Consider the following 21681-nt stretch of genomic DNA (forward strand, 5'->3'; position numbering starts at 1 on the left):
TTTTTCAATAGCAGCAGCATTTAGACTTACATACCGCTTCACAGTGCTTCACAGCCGTCTCTAAGCAGTTTTCAGAGCCAGCGTCTTGCCCCCAACAATCTGGGTCCTCATTTTGATCTCCGAAGGATGGAAGGCTGAGTCAACCTTGAGCTGGATAGAATCGAACTGCTGGCAGTCGGCAGTTAACCTGCAATATTGCTTTCTAACTACTGCACAGGCAGGCAGGCAGGCAGGCAGGCAGGAAGGAAGGAAGGAAGGAAAGGCAACAGCAATAGCCCTTAGACTTATATACCACTTCACAATGCTTCACAGCCGTCTCTAAGCAGTTTTCAGAGCCAGCGTCTTGCCCCCAACAATCTGGGTCCTCATTTTGATCTCCGAAGGATGGAAGGCTAAGTCAACCTTGAGCTGGATAGAATCAAACTGTTGGCAGTCAGCAGTTAACCTGCAATATTGCTTTCTAACTACTGCGCACCATGGAAGGAAGGAAGGAAGGAAATTAGCAATAGCGATAGCACTTAGACTTACATACTGCTTCACAGTGGCCCTCTCTAAGCTGTTTATAGACTCAGCATATTGCCCCCAACAATCTGGGAAGGAAGGAAGGAAGGAAGGAAGGAAGGAAGGAAGGAAGGAAGGAAGGAAGGAAGGAAGGAAGGACAATAGCACTTAGATTTATATACTGCTTCACAGTGCTTCGCAGCCCTCTCTAAGCAGTTTACAGAGTCACCATCTTGCCCCCAACAATCTGGCTCTTCATTTTGACCTCAGAAGGATGGAAGGCTGAGTTAACCTTGAGCTGGTCAAGCTTACCCTGCCTGAAAGATAGCCCAATCAGATGCAACCATACTGCATTTAAAGCCATATATAACAGACACGTAAAAAATCAAATTGCTATGTATCAATTGGGGATGGAAAAATTCTCCTTATTGTAATTGTGGTGCTGATATGCAACCTATTAAACATATTGTTCAAATTTGTCCACAGCGTACATTCTCTGGTTCATTAGAAGAGCAGTCCCCAACCTTTGTGGTGTTCCGATGGATGCCCTAATTAAATCATGAGCCTCTAGCAAAAAGAAAAAAGAAGAAATCCAGTTATTTATTAGGAGATTCATGTCTGCATGTTCTAAGTGCAGCCAACTCTGACCCAACATAATTTACAGCCCAATCTTGACCCTGTTTCCCCCCTCCCCCCAGGGTGTGTCATCAGTCACATTCGCCAACAAAGCAATTTCGCGGGTTGTAGAGTTCACTCCCCTCCGGCCACTATGGGTAACCCTCGGAGACAGCCTTGAGAGAGATATGTCTGGAATGTGCTTTTGTTTTTGCCTGCTTTGCTGCTTCGCTGTTTCCCCATCCCCCTCACCTATGGCAACTTGAGAACAGGCCAGGGATGCTTTGCGAGTTGACATGCAGCTTGGCAATCTGTCTGGGAGGGGAGGGGAGAATGGGCTGTGTGAGCGGCAGGCTGGCACGCAGCCGTGCAGATTGTTGTGACCCAGGCCCAAGTAGGTAGTAAGAAACTCAGTCCGTGAAAAACAAACAAGCTTTATTCGAACAGCTGAGAATTACTTCATTCCCAGCGTCATTCAACTCAAATTTAAAAAAAATGCCTCCCAACACAAATTCCTCAGTTATCTCACAAACCTTGGTCCAATTAGGCAAACTGCCAAAGGCCTTTCTTGGCAAATGTTCAGAAGTCACAAAAATAAAGGCAAGACGTAGACAAAGCAGAAGACGAAGCTACCAACATTGTTTTCTGGCAAAGCTCAAATGCCAGTGCTGGTCTGTGTTAAACCTTATGGGAGGGGCCAATCATCTCTTGGCCCTACTCCCGAGTTGTCCTTTTTGCTTGAGCTGCTCTTGCCTTCTGGCAGCTCTTCTCATGCGTGCATCAGGAACAGGCTCCTCCTGTTCCTCTGCCTCACTACTGTCAGTCTCTGTAGGCTCTGGAGTCCGCACCTCACTTCCCGATGGCCCTGGCCTCACCTCAGCTCATCGCTGTCCGACTTTGTTACCAGCTCCGCAGGCTGCTGACGGACTACAACACAGTTTAACTTGCACGAGCAACTGGCTGGTGCACATGTGTGTGAGTGCCCACCAGCCCGCTGCTTGCACATGTTGAGCTGCGTGCACACACGCACTTTGGCCAGCCATTTGTGTGGCCCAATTCCGAATAGGCCACGGTGTGGTACTGGGTCGCAGCCCAAGGGTTGAGGACCCCTGCTTTGGAAGATAAGCTTGAAGCAACCCTAGAGGTGGCTGCCTGGAATGAATTGGGCATCCAGTTATGAGGCCACTGCTATACCCCCCCTAGAGCTTTTATGTGTAATTACGTGGATAGCGTGTCTATGTTTACTTCTCTTCTGTCACGTTCTCATTTAAATATTTTTTTGGGGGAGGGCTTATTTTCGGGGGAGGACTTATAAGACATCTGGAAGGTTTCCGATGATGGAATATCAGCCTTCTTGGGCCTGGCTGGAAGGTATAAATTTCTGGACAGCTCAGGCAAGTCTCATCAAAACAGTTGGGAACAGATCAATACCTATTAAGGAATGTGGACTATCAGTTTGGTCCAGTGGTGGGATCCTCCCAGTTTAACAACTGGTTCGGTGATCACGCGCTTCATTTACTCGCGCACAGTTTGAAGAAATCTTCACTTCCACATTCCTTCGGAGGAGAAAGACAGCTGAGGCGCAGCAATCGGCTCTGCCCCGCGAATCAGCTGAGAAGATAAAGGTAGGAAAATAGCATAGGTGGGTGGGCCCATCTGGTCGTTGGTGCGAAGCTGATGGCTCCCAGCTGATTGTTGGAGCTACCGGTTCACTTGAACCGGTAGAATCCCATCCCTGGTTTGGTCTTTGATTACATTTTTCTCCAGCAGCTTGTCATGACCAGAAATGGATTTCTAAGCTGTGGACATCCTTGGACAACTTTAATAGGGTTCTTCTTCTTTTTCTAAGCTTCTGACCTCTGCTTACTGGCCTGTTTATGTGAACCCTAAAAAAGCTTTCCCTTCACCGTAATCGTTTCTCATGGCTCATTCTCTTCTTCCTTCCCTCCCAGGGTCAAGAAGAAGGATAAGCCCCTGAACCTCAAGATTCACAACAGCGTGGGGAGCTGTGAGAACATCCCTGCACAACGCTCTCCTCTCATGTCCGAACGGTCCTTGAGGTCCTTTTTTGTCGGGCACCCTCCCTTCCTTCCTTCCACTCCTCCGGTCCATACAGATGGCATGTTCTCCACAAGTAAGTCGGACCTGGTGGGGTAGTTCTGGGGGAAGGAGAAGAAGGGAGGCATACAAACACACACACACACACACACACACACACTGAGTGGTGGCTCAGTGGCTAAGACGCTGAGCTCGTCGATCGAAAGGTCAGCGGTTCAGCAGTTCAAATTCCTAGCTCCGCGTAACGGGGTGAGCTCCCGTGACTTGTCCCAGCTTCTGCCAACCTAGCAGTTAGAAAGCACTTAAAAAAATGCAAGTTGAAAAAATAGGGACCACCTTTGGTGGGAAGGTAACAGCGTTCCGTGCGCCTTTGGCATTGAGTCATGCCGGCCACATGACCACGGAGACGTCTTTGGACAGCGCTGGCTCTTCAGCTTTGAAACGGAGATGAGCACCGCCCCCTAGAGTCGGGAACGACTAGCACATATGTGCGAGGGGAACCTTTTACCTTTACCTTATACAAAATCCAACAGAGGCTCCAAAGAGATCTGCGATTACTACTCAACGGTGTGCCCTGCTTTTTTTTTTTTTTTTTGAATTTTATTTTTTGAACGAATTCTTCGTTCTTTAGGTCTGAGAACTTATTTTAATGGAAGAGGTGGCTGGTTGAAGTTCTTCAGCGCTAATGCTGAAATTCAAAATGCAAACACCGATCCACTTTATTATTATTATTATTATTATTATTATTATTATTATTATTATTATTATTATTATTATTATTATTATTATTCTTTACTGCAACTCTTCTATATCCCTTATTACAACTCTCTATTGTTAGCATCTAAAGGCAGGGCAAGACGCAGCCAATGGAAACTTAACCGAAGAAAGATTGAACCTAGAAATGAGAAATTTCCTGTGAGAACAATGAATCAGTGGAAGGGCTTGCCGTTAGAACTTGTAGATGCTCCATAACTGGAGGTTTTTAAGAAGAGAACGGACAGCCATTTGGTATGGAATCTTCTGCTTGAGCAGGAGGGTTGGAGTAGAAGACCTCGAAGGTCCCTTCCAGCTCTGTAACTCTGATAAGACCCCCTACCTGAGGCAATTATCTTCCTCCATAGGACCAGCTCAAAGGGCAGCCTTAAGCCTTGCCAATGCCTACAGAGCCAATGGCAGATGGCATAGAGTCTTCTGCTTGAGCAGGGGGGGTTGGACTAGAAGACCTCCAAGGTCCCTTCCAGCTCTGTTATGCTGCTCTTATTCAGCCCTAGTCATCCCAAGTTAATTAATATGACAGACCAGGAGATGCTCCGGATCAGGCTTTTGACAGCCCTGTCTTGCTTTTGCATCGGTGTGTCAACCCCATGCTCTTCCTTGACAATCTGGCAGGGAGGAAAACAACCGTGCAGCGGAGGCCGGCTAACACGAGAAGACATCCAGATGGAAGGGGTCAAGACACCGTGGCTGTTGTCTGCCCCCATCCGAGGGGCCTAAGGCTTCCCTTCGGGTGGTGCCGCTGACATCAGTTATGATATGCAGCCCAGCCTGGATTGCCAGAGTTTAGTTTTCCTCTTGGCGCCTGCAAGGGGTGGGGGGTGGGGGTGTACTGGCATTCATCTTGAGTTGAATGGCAGCTGCTGCGAAGGATCTCCCGGGGTCCTTCTGGGCGGCTTTGGCATCCCTCCTACCTGATGGCATCTTTTCAGAAGCTGCCAGGCAGTGGCCCCGTTTTTCTTGCCCTATTTACAAGGTACCAACGAAGGAGAATATTTTGTAGCTCGGGGCTGTAGATGAGGAGTTCTTGGTGCTCTCTGAGTTTGGAGGTTTTCTTGCAGATGTTTCGTGACCAAACCAGGTAACATCATCAATGCTAGAAGGGAGTGGAGTTTGCAGGGAGGAGGAGGAAGAGGAGGAGGAGGAGGACAACAACTGTGCGGTCCTTGGTGCTCTCTGAGCTTGGTTGGTTTTTTTTGCAGATTTTTCATGACCCAAACTAAGCAACATCATCACTGTTAGAAGGGAGTTGTTGGATGTGTGGAGAGGAAGAGGAAGAGGAGGAGGAGGAGGAGGAGGAGGAGGAGGAGGAGGGGAGGAAGAGAGGGAGGAGGAGGAGAACTGTGGGGGCCTTGGTGCTCTCTGAACTTGCAGATGTTTCATGACCGAAACTAAGCACTATCATCACTGTTAGAAGGGAGTTGGATGTGTGGAGAGGAAGAGGAGGAAGAGGAGGAGGAGAAGGAGGATGGGGATGGGGAGGAGCACAACTATGTGGTCCTTGGTGCTCTCTGAGCTTGGTTGTTTTCTTGGAGATGTTTCATGACCCAAGCTAGATAATACCACCAGTGTAGTTACCTAGTAACTAGCTCAGTGAGCAGCAAAGAATCCTATTTACAAGGCCCTTGGAAAGGAGGCAGGCACTTTCTTTGCCTGGGTGAAAGATATTGCATTGATCTGTTGATTTATACCACTCTGAATGAGACCACGCTTGGAATGATGTGCCCAGTCCTGGTCACCACAATCCAAAAAAGATGCTGAGACCCTAGCAAGAGTGCAGAAAAGAGCAACAAAGGAGAGAGAGAGAGAGAGAGAGAGAGAGAGAGAGAGATGGAGAATGAACAAGGGAGAACAAGAGAGAGAGAATGAAAGAGAGAGAATGAACAAGAGAGGACAAGAGAGAGAGAGAGAGAGAGAGAATGAACAAGAGAAAACAAGAGAGAGAGAGAACAAACAAGTGAAAACAAGACACAGAGAGAAAGCGAATGAGAAAGAGAAAGAAAGGGAGAGAGATGGAGAATGAACAAGGGAGAACAAGAGAGAGAGAGAGAGAGAAAGAAAGGGAAAGAGAATGAAAGAGAGAGAATGAACAAGAGAGGACAAGAGAGAAAAGGAGAGAATGAGAGGACAATGACCAAGAGTGCAAGAGAAAGAGAGAAAGGAGAGAGATGGAGAATGAACAAGGAGAACAAGAGAAAACAAGAGACAGAGGAAAGAGAATGAAAGAGAGAGAATGAACAAGAGAGGACAAGAGAGAGAAAAGGAGAGAATGAGAGGACAATGACCAAGAGTGCAAGAGAAAGAAAGAGAGAGAGAATGAACCAGAGAAAACAAGAGACAGAGGAAAGAGAATGAGAGAGAAAGAAAAAGAAAGGAGAGAGATGGAGAATGAACAAGGAGAACAAGAGAGAGAGAGAAAGGAAAGAGAATGAAAGAGAGAGAATGAACAAGAGAGAGAGAGAAAAGGAGAGAATGAGAGGGACAATGACCAAGAGAGTGCAAAAGAAAGAAAGAGAGAGAGAATGAACAAGAGAAAACAAGAAAGAGAGAAAACAAACAAGTGAAAACAAGACACAGAGAGAAAGAGAATGAGAAAGAGAAAGAAAGGGAGAGAGATGGAGAATGAACAAGGGAGAACAAGAGAGAGAGAGAGAGAGAGAAAGGGAAAGAGAATGAAAGAGAGAATGAACAAGAGAGAGAGAGAGAAAAGGAGAGAATGAGAGGGACAATGACCAAGAGTGCAAGAGAAAGAAAGAGAGAGAGAATGAACAAGAGAAAACAAAACAGAGAGAGAAAGAGAATGAGAGAGAGAGAGAGAGAGAAGGAGACACAGAGAAAGACCCCTCTAAGGATCTGTTTAAATTCTCCTGTCATATTGAGATGCTCTCTCTCACAATTTGGCTGGGACATTTTTTGCCTTAATTGGTTATCTGATGAACACCCAAAGGGATGTCTCTCTCCATAATTAGACATTTTGAAGATGAGATTTGGAGGAGGTGGGCTGATTTGGGTACTTCAGAGCAATATTTTAAGAGAGGGTCCCCTCTCCCTCCGCTAAGCCTAACGGTTTTTTAAAAAATCGATTCCCTCCATTATGATAATTTCAATCCTTTTCTTCCTTTGTGCGTTTAATATACTCACTGCTGTTACCAGATGTAAAAATTAATCTTCCTTTTTTAAAATTCAGTAGCCATAAGTCCCCATGAAAAAAAGTACTGGTCTCATATAATACAATATTATTCTTTAAAATGCTTTGTATATGTGTTTAGTATTCGTATTTAATTTTTCTTGGCTTTTTCGCAAGTCCATTGTACCCGGTAAAACTTCTTTTTATCCTGCCTCGGGCATGGAGTTGGACTAGAAGTTCTCTCCCCCCACCTCCCATATTTTATTTATTTTTTCTTTTTCTTTTTTTTTATTGAAAAAGTTTTAAAAAAACAAAAACATTTCCCCCCCTTTTTTCCCCCCTCCCTCCCAGAAAACCCCCTTCCCCCTCCTTCCCCCGGCTTCCCGGGTCAATCACAAGGTATTGTTATACATAAACCAAACATAGAATAAAATTTTCCCTTCCAATCCAATTAACCTCATCCAAAGCTTTTCATCTCCCAACCCCCTCCCCATTACATAAAATAACTTCCTAATTATTCAAAGGCAATCTGATATTTCTTAATCTGATATCTGTTTTGTAGATAATCAATCCATTTTTTCCATTCAATTAAATATCTTTCCTGCGTATTGTCTTTTAAAAAAGCTGAGATTTTAGCCATCTCAGCCAAATTAATGACTTTCAGTATCCATTCTTCTATTGTAGGTACCTCTTCTTTCTTCCGGTATTGTCCAATCAACAGTCTTGCCCGCCTCCCATATTTTATTTATTTTATTTATGTAACATTCAATTTCCATCGAACAGTGTGTGATCTGGGTGCAATTATTTTTAAACAGTCATAATCCACATATGCGTTGTAGTATTCATCATCATAATATTGATACTAGAACAATATAATAACAATAATACTTAACATCATCTTCTTTAACAGCTCTCCACATTAACATTTCCTCTTTTTTATGTCTCCTTCTTTCTAACTTCTGTTTCCATTGTCTAACCATTGACAAAATACATCAAAAAAAAAAATCAATTTCTTCTTTATCCTTAATAGCGAGCGTTAATCTATCCATTTCTGCGCATTCTAATATTTTCTTAATTACCTTCTCCTCTGACGGAATCGCATGTGCAAATACAATTCTAGTTGCGGTTAGTAGATGTAAAACCAGATACATAGGACTTTTATCATATCATGGAGTTTCTATAGAGTTTTGTATTGGCCAAGTGTGATTGGACACACAAGGAATTTGTCTTTGGTGCATACATTCATCAAGAACCATAAGGATAGTCATAGGGTACAAATAAGCAATCGGGAAACAGTCCTCTTAAAGTCCCATTATGATTCTATGTTTCAGGTTTAGCTGTTCCTGAATCCTTCTTCATTCATTAGTCCCTCCCCAATCTGGGAAAAAAAAATACTCTTAAGTAGAAAGGGGAGGAAGATTGTTTTAGAGCCGGTTCTTCAAAGCGCTCTATAATCATTGAGATGATTCCAAGGGGGGCCCCAGAGGTCACCGCCAGCCTGCTTGCATCTCCACATGCTGCCTGCTGGCCCCCACTTCCCTGCGGAGGGGGCACGAGGGGCCATGCAGGTTTTGGGTCTTGTTATCATGACTGCCCATCAGTGGGACACAGCCGTGGCGCACCGACCTCAGTCCCTCGGTCGCTGTAGTTATCTCTCTTGTCAAAAGAGGAAGAGAGAAGGGGGCGACCCCCGGGCCTTCTCCCCCACTCCTCTCCCCCCACCGCTGTGTCTTGTCAACCAGCGCTTGTCAGCTCCGAGAGGCAAAATCTGAGTAGTTCTCCTTGGAGAAAAGGCTGCAGAACTAAGACTAGAGTTGGAAGGAAAGGACCATGCCAGACCCCTGCAGAGCTTTGTCCAAGATGACGAGAATCAAAATCAAGTGTTAATACCACTCTATAACGCCCCGGTAAGACCGCACTTGGAAGACTGCATTCATTTTGGTCACCACGATGTAAAAAAGATGTGGAGACTCTAGAAAGAGTGCAGAGAAGAGCAACAAAGGTGATGAGGGGACTGGAGGCTGAAACATATGAAGAACGGTTGCAGGAACTGGGTATGTCTAGTCTGGAGGGCCAGGGATAGGGGTTGTTCCTCTGCCCTGGTCCTATTAGACCTCTCAGCGGCTTTCGATACCATCGACCATGGTATCCTGCTGCGCCGGTTGGAGGGATTGGGAGTGGGAGGCACCGTTTATCGGTGGTTCTCCTCCTATCTCTCCGACCGGTCGCAGTCGGTGTTGACAGGGGGGCAGAGGTCGGCCCCGAGGCCCCTCACTTGTGGGGTGCCGCAGGGATCGATCCTCTCGCCCCTTCTGTTCAACATCTACATGAAGCCGCTGGGTGAGATCATCAGTGGGTTCGGTGTGAGGTACCAGCTGTACGCGGATGACACCCAGCTGTACTTTTCAGCTGGACCACCCCAACGAAGCTATCGAAGTGCTGTCCCGGTGCCTGGAGGCCGTACGGGTCTGGATGGGGAGAAACAGGCTCAAGCTCAATCCCTCCAAGACAGAGTGGCTGTGGATGCCGGCATCCCGGTACAGTCAGCTAAATCCGCGGCTGACCATCGGTGGCGAGTCATTGGCCCCGATGGAGAGGGTGCGCAACTTAGCGTCCTCCTGGATGAGCGGCTGTCTCTAGAAGATCATTTGACGGCCGTCTCCAGGAAGCGTTCTACCAGGTTCGCCTGGTGCGCCAGTTCGCCTTTCTGGACCGGGAGGCCCTTTGCACGGTCACTCACGCCCTTGTGACGTCTCGCCTGGATTACTGCAACGCTCTCTACATGGGGCTTCCTTGAAGGGCATCCGGAGGCTGCAGTTAGTTCAGAATGCGGCTGCGGGTGATAGAGGAGCCCTCGTGGCTCCCGCATAACACCCATCCTGCGCAGGCTGCACTGGCTACCTGTGGCCTTCGGGTGCGCTTCAAGGTTTTGGTGACCACCTTTAAAGCGCTCCATGGCATAGGGCCGGGTTATCTCTGGGACCGCCTACTGCGACCAGATACCTCTCACCGACCCGTGCGCTCTCACAGAGGGACTCCTCAGGGTGCCGTCAGCTAGGCAGTGTCGGTTGGCGGCGCCCAGGAAGGGCCTTCTCTGTGGGGCTCCCACCTCTGGAACGAACTCCCCAGGACTCCGTCAACTTCCTGACCTTCGAACCTTCCGTCGCGAGCTCAAGACACATTTATTCATCTGTGCAGGACTGGCTTAGATTTTTAAATTTAGAGGGGTTTTAAATTGATTTTAATATTTATATTTGATATTTATATTTCTATTTTTAATAATTCGGGCGCTAGAATAAGTTTTTTAAGGATTATTTTAATTTGTATATTGATATTGATGTTTTATATGCCTGTAAACCGCCCTGAGTCCTTTGGGAGATAGGGCGGTATATAAATTCGAATAATAAATAAATAATAAATAAATCGAATAATAAAGGAAGCTTCTTGCCTGATTTATGACGACAGGCTCGCAATGCAAGCAGACAGTTGTCCTTTATTGCTACGATTCCTCTTTTAACATCAAGGAAATTGCTGCCGTTTCATCTTCCTTGGCTTGGAAAAGAAAATATTAAATTAGCTTTGCCAAGCACCCTCTCTGAAACCTGCCGGCGCTCCTCCCCAGCCGCATTTCAACCTTCTTCCTCTTTACCTTACATACCACTGCAAACATCAGGGGCATCGTTAATCCTTCTGATCCTTCATCCATCACGCCTGTAATGAAAATAATTACCTGCGAACCACGGAGGGCTTCTCGGGGCTTTGTTCGGAGGTCGCAATTCCTGGTAGACTTTAATAATATATATATATAAATATATTTGGCAAATGAGCATGTTATAGAAGATAATTAAGTGCCTAAGCTAGGCCCCCTCCTTCCCCCTCCCCCTTCTGTAAAATAGAGGGATTTAATTGAGTAAAAAAGTCAGTCGAAATAACCTGTGCTAAAGTAGAGGGCTTAATTTAACTTCAGGTAAGCATCCGTAATTGCCTGGGTCCACAAAAGGACGAGAAGCGGGGAGAGAGAAAGAGAGAGAAAGAGAGAGAGAGAAAGAGAGAGAGAGAGAAAGAGAGAGGAGGAGGGAGGGAAAGGGAGAGAGAAAAGAGAGAGAAAGAGAGAGGGAGGGAGAGAAAGAGAGGGAAAGAGAGAGAAAGAGAGAGGGAGGGAGGGAAAGAGAGAGGGAGAGAAAGAAAGGGAGGGAGAGAAAGAGGGAGGGAGAGAGAGAAAGAAAGAGAGGGAAAGAGAAAGAGGAGAGAAAGAGGAGGGAGAGGGAGGGAGGAGAGAGCGAAAGAAAGGAATGGAGAGAGGGAAAGAGAGGGAGAGGAGGGAGGAAAGAGAAAGAAAGGGAGAGAGGGAGGGAGAGAAAGAGGGAGGGAAAGAGGAAAAGAGAGAGAAAGAGAGGGAGAAGGAGGGACGGAGAGGGAAATGGGGAGGGAGGGGGAGAAAGAAAGAGAGGGAAAGAGAGGGAGAGAAAGAAAGGAAGGGAGAAAGGGAAAGAGAAAGGGAGGGAGAGGAAGGGAGAGAAAGGGAGGAGAGAGGAGGAAAGAGAGGGAAAGAGAGAGGAGGAGGGAAAGAGAGGAGAGAAAGAAAGGGAGGAGAGAAAGAGGGAGGAGAGAGAGAAAGAAAGAGAGGGAAAGAGAGAAAGAGGGAGAGAAAGAGGGAGGGAGAGAGGGAGGGAGAGAGCGAAAGAAAGGAATGGAGAGAGGGAAAGAGAGGGAGAGGGAGGGAGGGAAAGAGAAAGAAAGGAGAGAGGAGGAGAGAAAGAGGGAGGGAAAGAGGAAAAGAGAGAGAAAGAGAGGGAGAAGGAGGGACGGAGAGGGAAATGGGGAGGGAGGGGGAGAAAGAAAGAGAGGGAAAGAGAGGGAGAGAAAGAAAGGAAGGGAGAAAGGGAAAGAGAAAGGGAGGGAGAGGAAGAGAGAGAAAGAAAGGGAGGGAGAGAGGGAGAGAAAGAGAGGGCATCTCATTTGTGTAAGTTGATTTAGAGATGAGCAAATGGCATTTCTGAAAATAAAGCGGTGCCTCTCCGCTCATCCAGACCACATCTTGAGCGGTATTAAATCAGCCGCTTTCCAAGGCCCTCAGGCAGATAACTTTAATTTAGTGCCTGGTTGTTGAAATGCTAATTCCTCAAAGGAGGAATGGTGCAAGATTTCGGACCCCAGTCTAGAAGTGCCACTTCGAAGGGTTGAGATGGGGGGCAGATCAGTTGAATAAAAGAACAAAAAGAAAAAATGAATAAAATCAACAGAGGCTGGAATAAAGTGCCGGTAGAAATCCCTGCAAGACCCGTTTTACGACTTTTCTGGTCACGTTGGTCAAGTGAATCCCTGCGGTCGTTAAATTAGTCACACGGTCATTAAGTGAATCTGGCTTCCCCGTTGACTTTGCTCGTCAGAAGGTCGCAAAAAAAAAGGGGATTCCCATGACCCCGGGACCCTGAAACCGTCATAACTATGAGTCAACTGTCAAGGGCCTCTGGTGCTCAATGGACTAAGTCTGTCTGTTATTAACAGCAGCTGCTTGCAATTACTGCAAGTTCAAGTCCCACCAGGCCCAAGGTTGACTCAGCTTTCCATCCTTTATAAGGTAGGTAAAATGAGGACCCAGATTGTTGGGGGCAATAAGTTGACTTTGTATATAAATATACAAATGGATGAAGACTATTGCTTGACACAGTGTAAGCCGCCCTGAGTCTTCGGAGAAGGGTGGGATATAAATGCAAATTTAAAAAAAGTATCTGTAAATCACGTGACCATGGGGGAATATTGCAACGGTCCTAAGTCGGACAAACGTCTGTAAGTCCGTAGGTCACTGAGTAAACCATTGTAGGTCAAGGACTATCTGAATATTGGTGGGTGGGTGAGAGGCCAAAAAAAGGGGGAATGTAACAGAATCATGCAGAAAAGGGCAGAGATCGTTTGAGGCAGAACAGCAGAGAACGAAAGGTTCCCATCTGAAGATTCAGATTCAGATTAACAGAGTTGGAAGGGACCTTGTTGGTCATCTAGTCCAACCCCTTACCCATCCAAGCAGGAGACCCTATACCATTTCTGACAGATGGCAGCCCAGTCTCTTCTTGAAAGCTTCCAGTGATGAAAGCTCCCACAACTTCTGAAGGCAACTTCTGTTCCATTACTTGATTGCTCTCACTGTCAGAAAATTTCTCCTTATTTCCAGGTTAAATCTCTCCTTGATCAGTTCCCATCCATTATTCCTTGTCTGGCCTTCGGGTGCTTTGGAAAATAGCTCGACCCCCTTCCTCCTCTCTGTGGCAGCCCCTCAAAGATTGGAAGATGCTATCCTGTCTCCCCTGGTCCTTCTCTTCACTAGACTAGCCATGCCCAGTTCCTGCACCCTGGATCCTCCAGTCCCCTAATCATCCTTGCTGCTCTTCTCTACACTCTTTCTAGAGTCTCAACATCTTTTTTTTTACAGTGCGGTGACCAAAACTGGATGCAGGATTCTAGGTGTGGTCTTACTAAAGCTTTATAGAGTGGTATATGAGTACCTCCCTTGATCTTGATTCAATCTCTCTGTTAATGAAATTTAGGTTTGCATTAGCTTTTTTTGGCTGCCGCTGCACACGGCTGGCTCATATTTAGCTGGTGGTCCACTAAGACTCCCAAGATCCCTCTCACAGTCACTGCTATTAAGCCTGGTTTCCCCCAGTTTAATAGGTGTGCTTTTGGGTTTTCTTACCTAAGTGTAGGACTTTACTTTTCTGGCGCAAGCATGGGATGAATTTGGAAATTTTCTGCTTATAACTTCCTTCCGGATTGGAATCGGAGGGCTGACTGCATTTGGTCCCTAGCTCTCTGCAAGATTTTTTTTTTGTCCTTTTCTTCGCCGCATAAAACCAACAGGTGCCCCTTAAGTTATGCTTTCTTACGCAGCAAAGGGAGTTTCATCACCACACAGGAAATCAGATGCAAATGTAACCTTCCAAAAATGGCACGTAATTAAAAAAAAAACCAAAAAAACCCAACCCCAAACACCTTCACCTGCCTTTATAACCAAGCTGGGATAACGAAAGCAAACCGTGACATTCAGATGCTATAAAATTCGCTTCTCCAGAGCCTGCTGGCTCAAAGATTGACTGATGTATGTAGGAAAAACCCTCAGGGTCTACGCTGCCGCCTGTCTGCTTGGGGCCTACAGATGGTCAAATTCCAGCAGTCCAGGTATATATATATATATATACCTCTATATATATATATATAGCTCCGAAATGGCATTTCAGTCTCCAGACCCAAGGGCCCCTTCAGCTTAAAAAGAGAAATATAAACGGACTCCTGGTTGCAACGGTCGGCAGCCTTCTTTTAATTTGCTCTTCCAGGCAAGCCAGAGTATTTATCCTTGCAAATAGTCATTTACAAGCCTGCGGAGAAGGCTTCGTTCTGCTGGGCCAGAAGCAGAGCCGGGCGGGCGGAGAGGGGAGGAAGGAAATGCCAAGCATCTGGAGAGCCAGAGGTGTGCGTGCGTGCGTGCGTGTGTATTTTGATGGGAGAATTAAAAAGGATATAGCGGTCAAGACGACTCCGAACCCAGCGATGTTCAAACCGCAGCACGGCAGGAAAGGAGATTTTTCTCCTTGGCTCTTGGGGAAAGGATGCAATGTCCCCCCCCCCCGCTTCACATATTTTTCCAGCGATTCCTTTGTATATTCCAAGTCCTGCCTAAATATGGATAGGTCGAAGAGTGAAAGAACCCCCTTCCCCCGCCATTCAGAGTGGCTTACAAGAAATTAGGTAAGATTTGAGACGCCTCCGGAGAACAGCCGAAGTTGAAAAGCCCAGGGTTATTTATTTATTTATTTATTTAGTCACAACAATATATGTAGGTATCATACAAAAAGATTATATAATATATAAACACATATATGAGTAAATATAAGGAGGTATAAGCATATATATATATATAGGAAGAAGAAAATAAAAAACAATAGGACAGGAAGGGTAGGCACGTTTGTGCGCTTATGCACACCCTCTTAGGAATGGGGTGAGGTCAATAGTAGAGAGTTTTTGGTTAAAGCTTTTAGGATTATGGGAAGAGACCACAGAGTCAGGTAAAGTATTCCAAGCACTGATGATTCTGTTACAGAGGTCATATTTTCTGCAATCTAGATTAAAGCGGTTGACATTAAGTTTAAATCTATTGGTTGCTCTAGTATTATTGCAATTGAAGCTGAAGTAGTCTTTAACAGGAAGGACATTACAATAGATGATTCTGTGAGTTAAACTTAGGTCTTGTCACAGCTAGTTCACTTTAGCTGTGGAGATACGTTATCCAGACCCCTTGCGTGGTTTCATGGCCCTGCGAGCCCAAAAGATCTGCTAACTGGTTCTATTTCTAAATAACATCACCTGGTCTTTTTCGTATAAGCCAGGTAAACTAGTCATGTTGTTATTGCCGTAGTTATATAACATTGTCATTTGAGGGCAACTGCCTGCTGATTTTCTTACTTTTGCTGTAGACAGATAGTCAGATTTACAGATTTACAGAGTCAGAAGGGACCTTGTAGGTCATCTAGTCCAACCCGCCGCCGAAGCAGGAGACCCTACATCATTTCTGACAAATGGCAACCCAATCTGGCACCACTTATAATAATAACAGAGTTGGAAGGGACCTTGGAGGTCTTCTAGTCCAGGGGTCTCCAACCTTGGTCCCTTTAAGACTTGTGGACTTCAACTCCCAGAGTCCCATTTTTGGGGGGTTTTTTTGCCTAAATGTAGAACCTTACTTTTTTCACTGTTGAATTTCATGAATTTCTCTTCTTGAAAGCCTCTGATGATGAAGCTCCTACAACTTCCGAAGGCAACTTCTGTTCCATGGGTTGATGATTCTCACCGTTAGAAAATTTCTCCTTATTTCCTGGTTAAGCCCTCAACTTACAACCACAATTCAGCCCCAAATTTATCCTGCTAAGCAAGACATTTATTGAGTGAGACATGTACCCCATTTTATGACCTTTCTTGCCACAGTTGTCAAGTGCATCACTGCATTGGTTAAATCAGCAACACGGTTGTTAAGTGAACCTGGCTTGGTTCCCCATCAACTTGGTTCGTCTGAAAGTCACAAAACAGGATCACATGACCCTGGGACCGTCACAAATCGGTCCGTCAGTTGCCAAGCGTCTGAATTTTGATCATGTACCCCTGGGATACTACAAGGGTCATAAGTGTGAAAAAGCATCATACGTCACTTTTTTCTGGTGGATGTTGTAACAATCACTAAGCAAACTGTTGTAAGTCTAGAACTACCTGTATAGCCAAAGGGCAAATGATCAAGAGCGTTAGGATTTTGGAGAGTTCAGAGGCTTGCAAAAATTGCAGAAGAAGTTCTATCAACAGAAGAAGGAGAAGATTTGTAGCTTGGGATTGAATCGTGGAGGCCTGGATGACCTCTGAGCTTAGTTGGTTTGTTGCAGACGTTTCGTGACCCAACTAGGAAACATCATCAGTGCTAGAAGGGAGTGGGCCTTGCTTTCTGTTTCTGAGTCCTTCCTAGCCCTGAAGATGCTACCTGATTGGGTAACAAAACATCTGCAATGAAACAACCAAGCTCAGAGAACACCAAGGACTCTACATGCAAACACAGGTGTACGTTGGAAATATTGGTCGGTAAGGAAAAGCATGTTTAGTAAACCAGAAACGGTCACATTTTGTTGGTAGGTGAGGTCGGAATTCAGCAGTTGGGCTGGGAAAAAGAAATGAGAATCCTGGGGAAAAAAACTGCCTTGTAAACATATTAACATTAAACATTAAACATATTAAGTTCCAAAAGGAGTCAGGAAACTAATAGTATCTATCACTTACTGCACCTGTGTCTGGTTTGCCAATTGCACCCTGGCAGATGGGACAGCAGTCCAGAGGGACAACGTCATCGCCCAGAGGATCATTCTCCCCTCCTTGGAAGTTCTTGATAGCTCCTGCTGCTTTAAAAGGTAAAGGTTCCCCTCACACATACGTGCTAGTCGTTCCTGACTCATGTCCGTTTCAAAGCTGAAGAGCCAGCGCTGTCCGAAGACGCCTCTGTGGTCATGTGGCTGGCATGACTCAATACCAAAGGCGCACGGAATGCTGTTACCTTCCCACCAAAGGTGGTCCCTATTTTTCTACTTGCATTTTTTAGATGCTTTCGAACTGCTAGGTTGGCACAAGCTGGGACAAATAACGGGAGCTCACCCTGTTACGCGGCACTAGAGATTTGAACCGCTGAACTGCCCACTGCCTTACCCACTGCCTTAAGAAGGTTCAAAAACGTTCTTAAAGATCCATCTCATCCTGGGCAGCCTTTTTTTTTTTTTTAACTATTACCAGCTGGCAGCCGGTACAGGGCAATAAAAACAAGGACAAATAGGCTGAAAAACAGCTTCAGTCACAGAGCAGTAACTACGTTGAATTCTACTGTATAGTGCAATATTAATGCAATATTGGGGCTTTCAGTTCAATTGTATAGAATGCGAAGGATATGTGTTTGTGTTTTATTTTGATAGTTATAACGTACACTGAAAATGGTATTTAATTTCATTGTACGAAGTGCAATGGCAATAAAGTAAACTAACTAACCCTGAGCCCTAATTAACCAGATCCTCCTTATGGCTGAAGGGAACGTCATTTTTTGCCCCCTCTTTATTCGTTGCATTCTTCTTGTCTTCCTCCTCTGTCTACAGATACACTCTCAGTACCTCGCTGGTCCCCCCAGATTCCTAGACGCGATCTTGGAAACTCAATCAAACACAGGTATAACAAATATATATATTTGAGCTGTAGAATGCTGGTAGAGATAGTTATTGTATTTTACGATATAATGCAGGGGTAGTCAACCTTTTTATACCTACCGCCCACTTTTGTATCTCTGTTAGTAGTAAAATTTTCTAACCGCCCACCGGGTCGGGGGGAGATGCACAAGCTGTTCTGGGACGAGGCTCTTTTGTTTGCAGTCACACTATAGCGCCAATTAGTTTCATATACGTAACGTGAAATAACTTATGCGCGGGCGATACAAATAGTATATTTTCAGAAATTTAAATTGTCACGGGGAATTTTATGAACACCTAATGAAAATTAGGTTTTCATTAGGTTGACTGCTCTTTAGAAGGCCAGTTCCTGAAGATGAAACTGAAATACTTTGGCCACCTAATGAGAAAGAAGGACTCACTGGAGAAGAGCCTAATGCTGGGAAAGATTGAGGGCAAAAGAAGAAGAGGATGACAGAGAATGAGGTGGCTCGATGGAGTCACTGAAGCAGTAGGCATGAGTTTAAATGGACTCTAGAGGATGGTAGAGGACAGGAAGGCCTGGAGGAATGTTGTCCATGGGGTCGCGATGGGTCGGACACGACTTCGCAACTAACAACAAAATGAAAATGTTTTTAAATAATACTATGAATATTTTTTAAAAAGTCAATTAAATTTTTTAAAAAAAGGAAAGTTCTTCAGTATCGGACAAAACCCCTACAGCCCACCATGAAAGCTGGAACGCCCACTAGTGGGCGGTAGGGACCAGGTTGACTACCACTTATATAATGGATGCAAGGATAGCTGTTTATATCCTCCTTATGGGCCCTCAAACAGATACCCCTCATTCTTCAGCTTTCTATGCACCATTTTTTACCGGTAGCTATGGATACTTGGGGGACAGGAAACTAAAACAATACTCCAATCCCTTAATAACCATCAGGAGAAAACGTACGCACAAAGAGTTACTCCAGGTGTGGAGTCGTTCAGGGACGCTAGCGTGCTCTGAGTCGAAACGGAATTTTGCACCACCTCATATTTTGTTGGTTCGGGGGATTTTACCGGCAGCCGTAAAAGTTAGCAAAGTTCCCAAACTGCTGCCCTCTTTGCCTCGGTGGGTATATAGTTGGTTTGACTCACTGAAAGAAACCAAAAACCCCTCACTTGCGTTAACTACTAAGAGCAAGCGAGTTGCAATTGATTTGTATTGGCTTGCCACGGCAAAAATCAATAAGTAATTCGGACTCGGGTGCCTGGGAGAAGTAAGACTGCAGAAATCATGGAAGATTTATTCGGTGAAAAATGCTCTCATTTGGAGAAGAAAAAGCTTTTATAGACTTAACAGAGGCCAACCTCTCTCTGTCTATCTCTCTCTCCTTCCCTCTCTCTCTTTCTCTCTCTTCCTCTCGCTCTCTCTCTTTCTCTCTTTCTCTTTCACACATTTTTTCTTTCTCTTTTTCTTTCTCCCTTTCTTTCTCTCTGTCCCTTTCTCCCTCCTTCCCTCTTTCTCTCTCCCTCTCCTTTTTCTTTCACACATTCTTTCTTTTTTCTTTCTCACTTTCTTTCTGTCTTTCTCTCTCTCCCTCTCTCTCTCTCTCTCTTCCTCTCGCTCTCTCTCTTTCTCTCTTTCTCTTTCACACATTTTTTCTTTCTCTTTTTCTTTCTCCCTTTCTTTCTCTCTGTCCCTTTCTCCCTCCTTCCCTCTTTCTCTCTCCCTCTCCTTTTTCTTTCACACATTCTTTCTTTTTTCTTTCTCACTTTCTTTCTGTCTTTCTCTCTCTCCCTCTCTCTCTCCCTCCTTCTTCTTCTCTCCCTTTCTCCCTTTCTCTTTCACACATTCTCTCTTTCTCTTTCATTTTCTCTCTCCAGGTTTTCCACAAAGTATTGGATGTCCCAGACGTGCACTGTCTGCGGGAAAGGAATGTTGTTTGGGCTGAAATGTAAAAACTGCAAGTACGTCTCCTTTTTTGTCGCGTGTGCATTCCCCAAACACCTAATATATAAAACTGTTGTAGCTACGTTCTGCTTTCCTTTGCTGCAGACATCCGGCCCTTCCTATATATCTCCCTGCCACTCCAGTTCATAAGGAGTCTAAAATAAGGGTTTTTTCACCAATATTTGTCAAGGCTGGGCCTTTGGTATCAGACAGCTGCGAGTGCTGATTTTGCACAATCAGCCAGCTTGATCTGGATTTGTCGTCCTAAAATTTGGTAGATAATCAGTTTGCTCTAGTGGTTAAGGCACTAGGCTAGGAACTGGGAGACGGTGAGTTCTAGTTCTGCCCTAGGCATGAAAGCCAGCTGGGTGACTTTGGGCCAATCTCTAGGAGACTGGGAGTTCTAGTCCAGCCTTAGCTGTGAAAGCCAGCTGGGTGACTTTGGGCCAATCATTAGGCGTCTGGGAGTTCTAGTCCAGCCTTAGCTGTGAAAGCCAGCTGGGTGACTTTGGGCCAATCACCAGGACACTGGGAGTTCTAGTCCAGCCTTAGCTGTGAAAGCCAGCTGGGTGACTTTGGGCCAATCATTAGGCGTCTGGGAGTTCTACTCCAGCCTTAGCTGTGAAAGCCAGCTGGGTGACTTTGGGCCAATCACCAGGACACTGGGAGTTCTAGTCCAGGCTTAGCGAAAGCCAGCTGGGTGACTTTGGGCCAATAACTAGACACTGGGGGTTCTAGTCCAGCCTTAGCTATGAAAGCCAGCTGGGTGACTTTGGGCCAATCACTAGGAGACTGGGAGTTCTAGTTCAGACTTAGGCATGAAAAGTGGCTCGGTGACTTTGGGCCAGTTCCTCTCTCTCCACCTAACCCTCCTTTAGAGGATTGCCATAGTGGGGAGAATAGGAGGAGGAAGGTGTATCAGGTGTGTTCTTCCCCTTGAATTGTTTATAAAAAATAACAAAGGCAGGATATAAGTAAAATACATACATACATACATACAAAAAAACGCCATTGCACTTTTTCTGGAAGGGCAGTAAATCAGTGGTGAGATTCAACATTTTTTGCTACCATTTCTGTGGGCGTGGCTTGATGGGTGTGGTGTGGCTTGGTGGGCGTGGCAGGGGAAGGATACTGTAAAATCTCCGTTCCCACCCCACTCCAGGAGAAGGATACTGCAAAATCCCCATTTCCTCCCCACTACAGGGAAAGGATACTGCAAAATCCCCATTCCCTCTCCACCCCACTAACCTGCTTTCCAGCTCCGTTCTCCTGTGCGGGGCAACAAAAGAAGACCCAGCCAATCAGCTGGGACTCGATCAGCTGGGACTCGGGAGGCAGCGAATAGATCCGGGGGTGGGGTCAAAGCCAGCCAGAGGTGGTATTTGCCGGTTCTTCAAACTACTCAAAATTTCCGCTACCAGTTCGCCAGAACCGGCTGACTACCACCTGTGGCAGGAATCCAGTCTGACTCTTTCTGAAGTCCCACTTCCCGTGAGCTAAGCCTCAAACCAGATGTTCTTCTGCTTGATTCCTCCTAGGCTAAAGTGCCACAACAAATGTACCAAAGAGGCCCCACCGTGTCACCTGCTGATCATCCACCGTGGAGGTAAGAGCCACTACAGTCACGTTTCCTAATTTTAAACTGAATGCTTTAATTACCAGATTACACTACAAATTTCATTGGTTCAAGAATCGATAAAATAACCGATCGCCAAAGGTGGAATGCTTTGCTCTGCCTCTTTCTTTATTTTGATTTTCCCCTTCTCCAGCCTTTTCTCTTTCTTTCTTTCTCTCTTTTGTTTTTGATTCAGCAAGATTAGTCCGGACAGAATCTGTGCCATGTGATATCAACAATCCGTTGCGGAAACCCCCCAGATATTCAGATCTGCACATCAGCCAGACGCTTCCCAAAACCAACAAAATCAACAAGGTGAGAC

At 45.6% G+C, this 21681-nt stretch overlaps 1 protein-coding gene across 1 annotated transcript in view; it reads left to right on the forward strand.

Annotated features, from left to right (window-relative positions):
• KSR2 (kinase suppressor of ras 2) overlaps positions 1 to 21681 on the forward strand; it is a 186297-nt gene that overhangs the window by 88118 nt on the left and 76498 nt on the right. The window contains exons 5-9 of the mRNA XM_058158508.1: positions 3069 to 3250; positions 17743 to 17812; positions 19678 to 19761; positions 21283 to 21356; positions 21556 to 21674. Of these exons, the coding sequence (XP_058014491.1) occupies positions 3069 to 3250; positions 17743 to 17812; positions 19678 to 19761; positions 21283 to 21356; positions 21556 to 21674 (529 nt within the window). The remainder of the gene's footprint in view (positions 1 to 3068; positions 3251 to 17742; positions 17813 to 19677; positions 19762 to 21282; positions 21357 to 21555; positions 21675 to 21681) is intronic.

This window comes from Ahaetulla prasina, chromosome 15, assembly GCF_028640845.1.
Source record: "Ahaetulla prasina isolate Xishuangbanna chromosome 15, ASM2864084v1, whole genome shotgun sequence".
Taxonomy (NCBI): domain Eukaryota; kingdom Metazoa; phylum Chordata; class Lepidosauria; order Squamata; family Colubridae; genus Ahaetulla; species Ahaetulla prasina.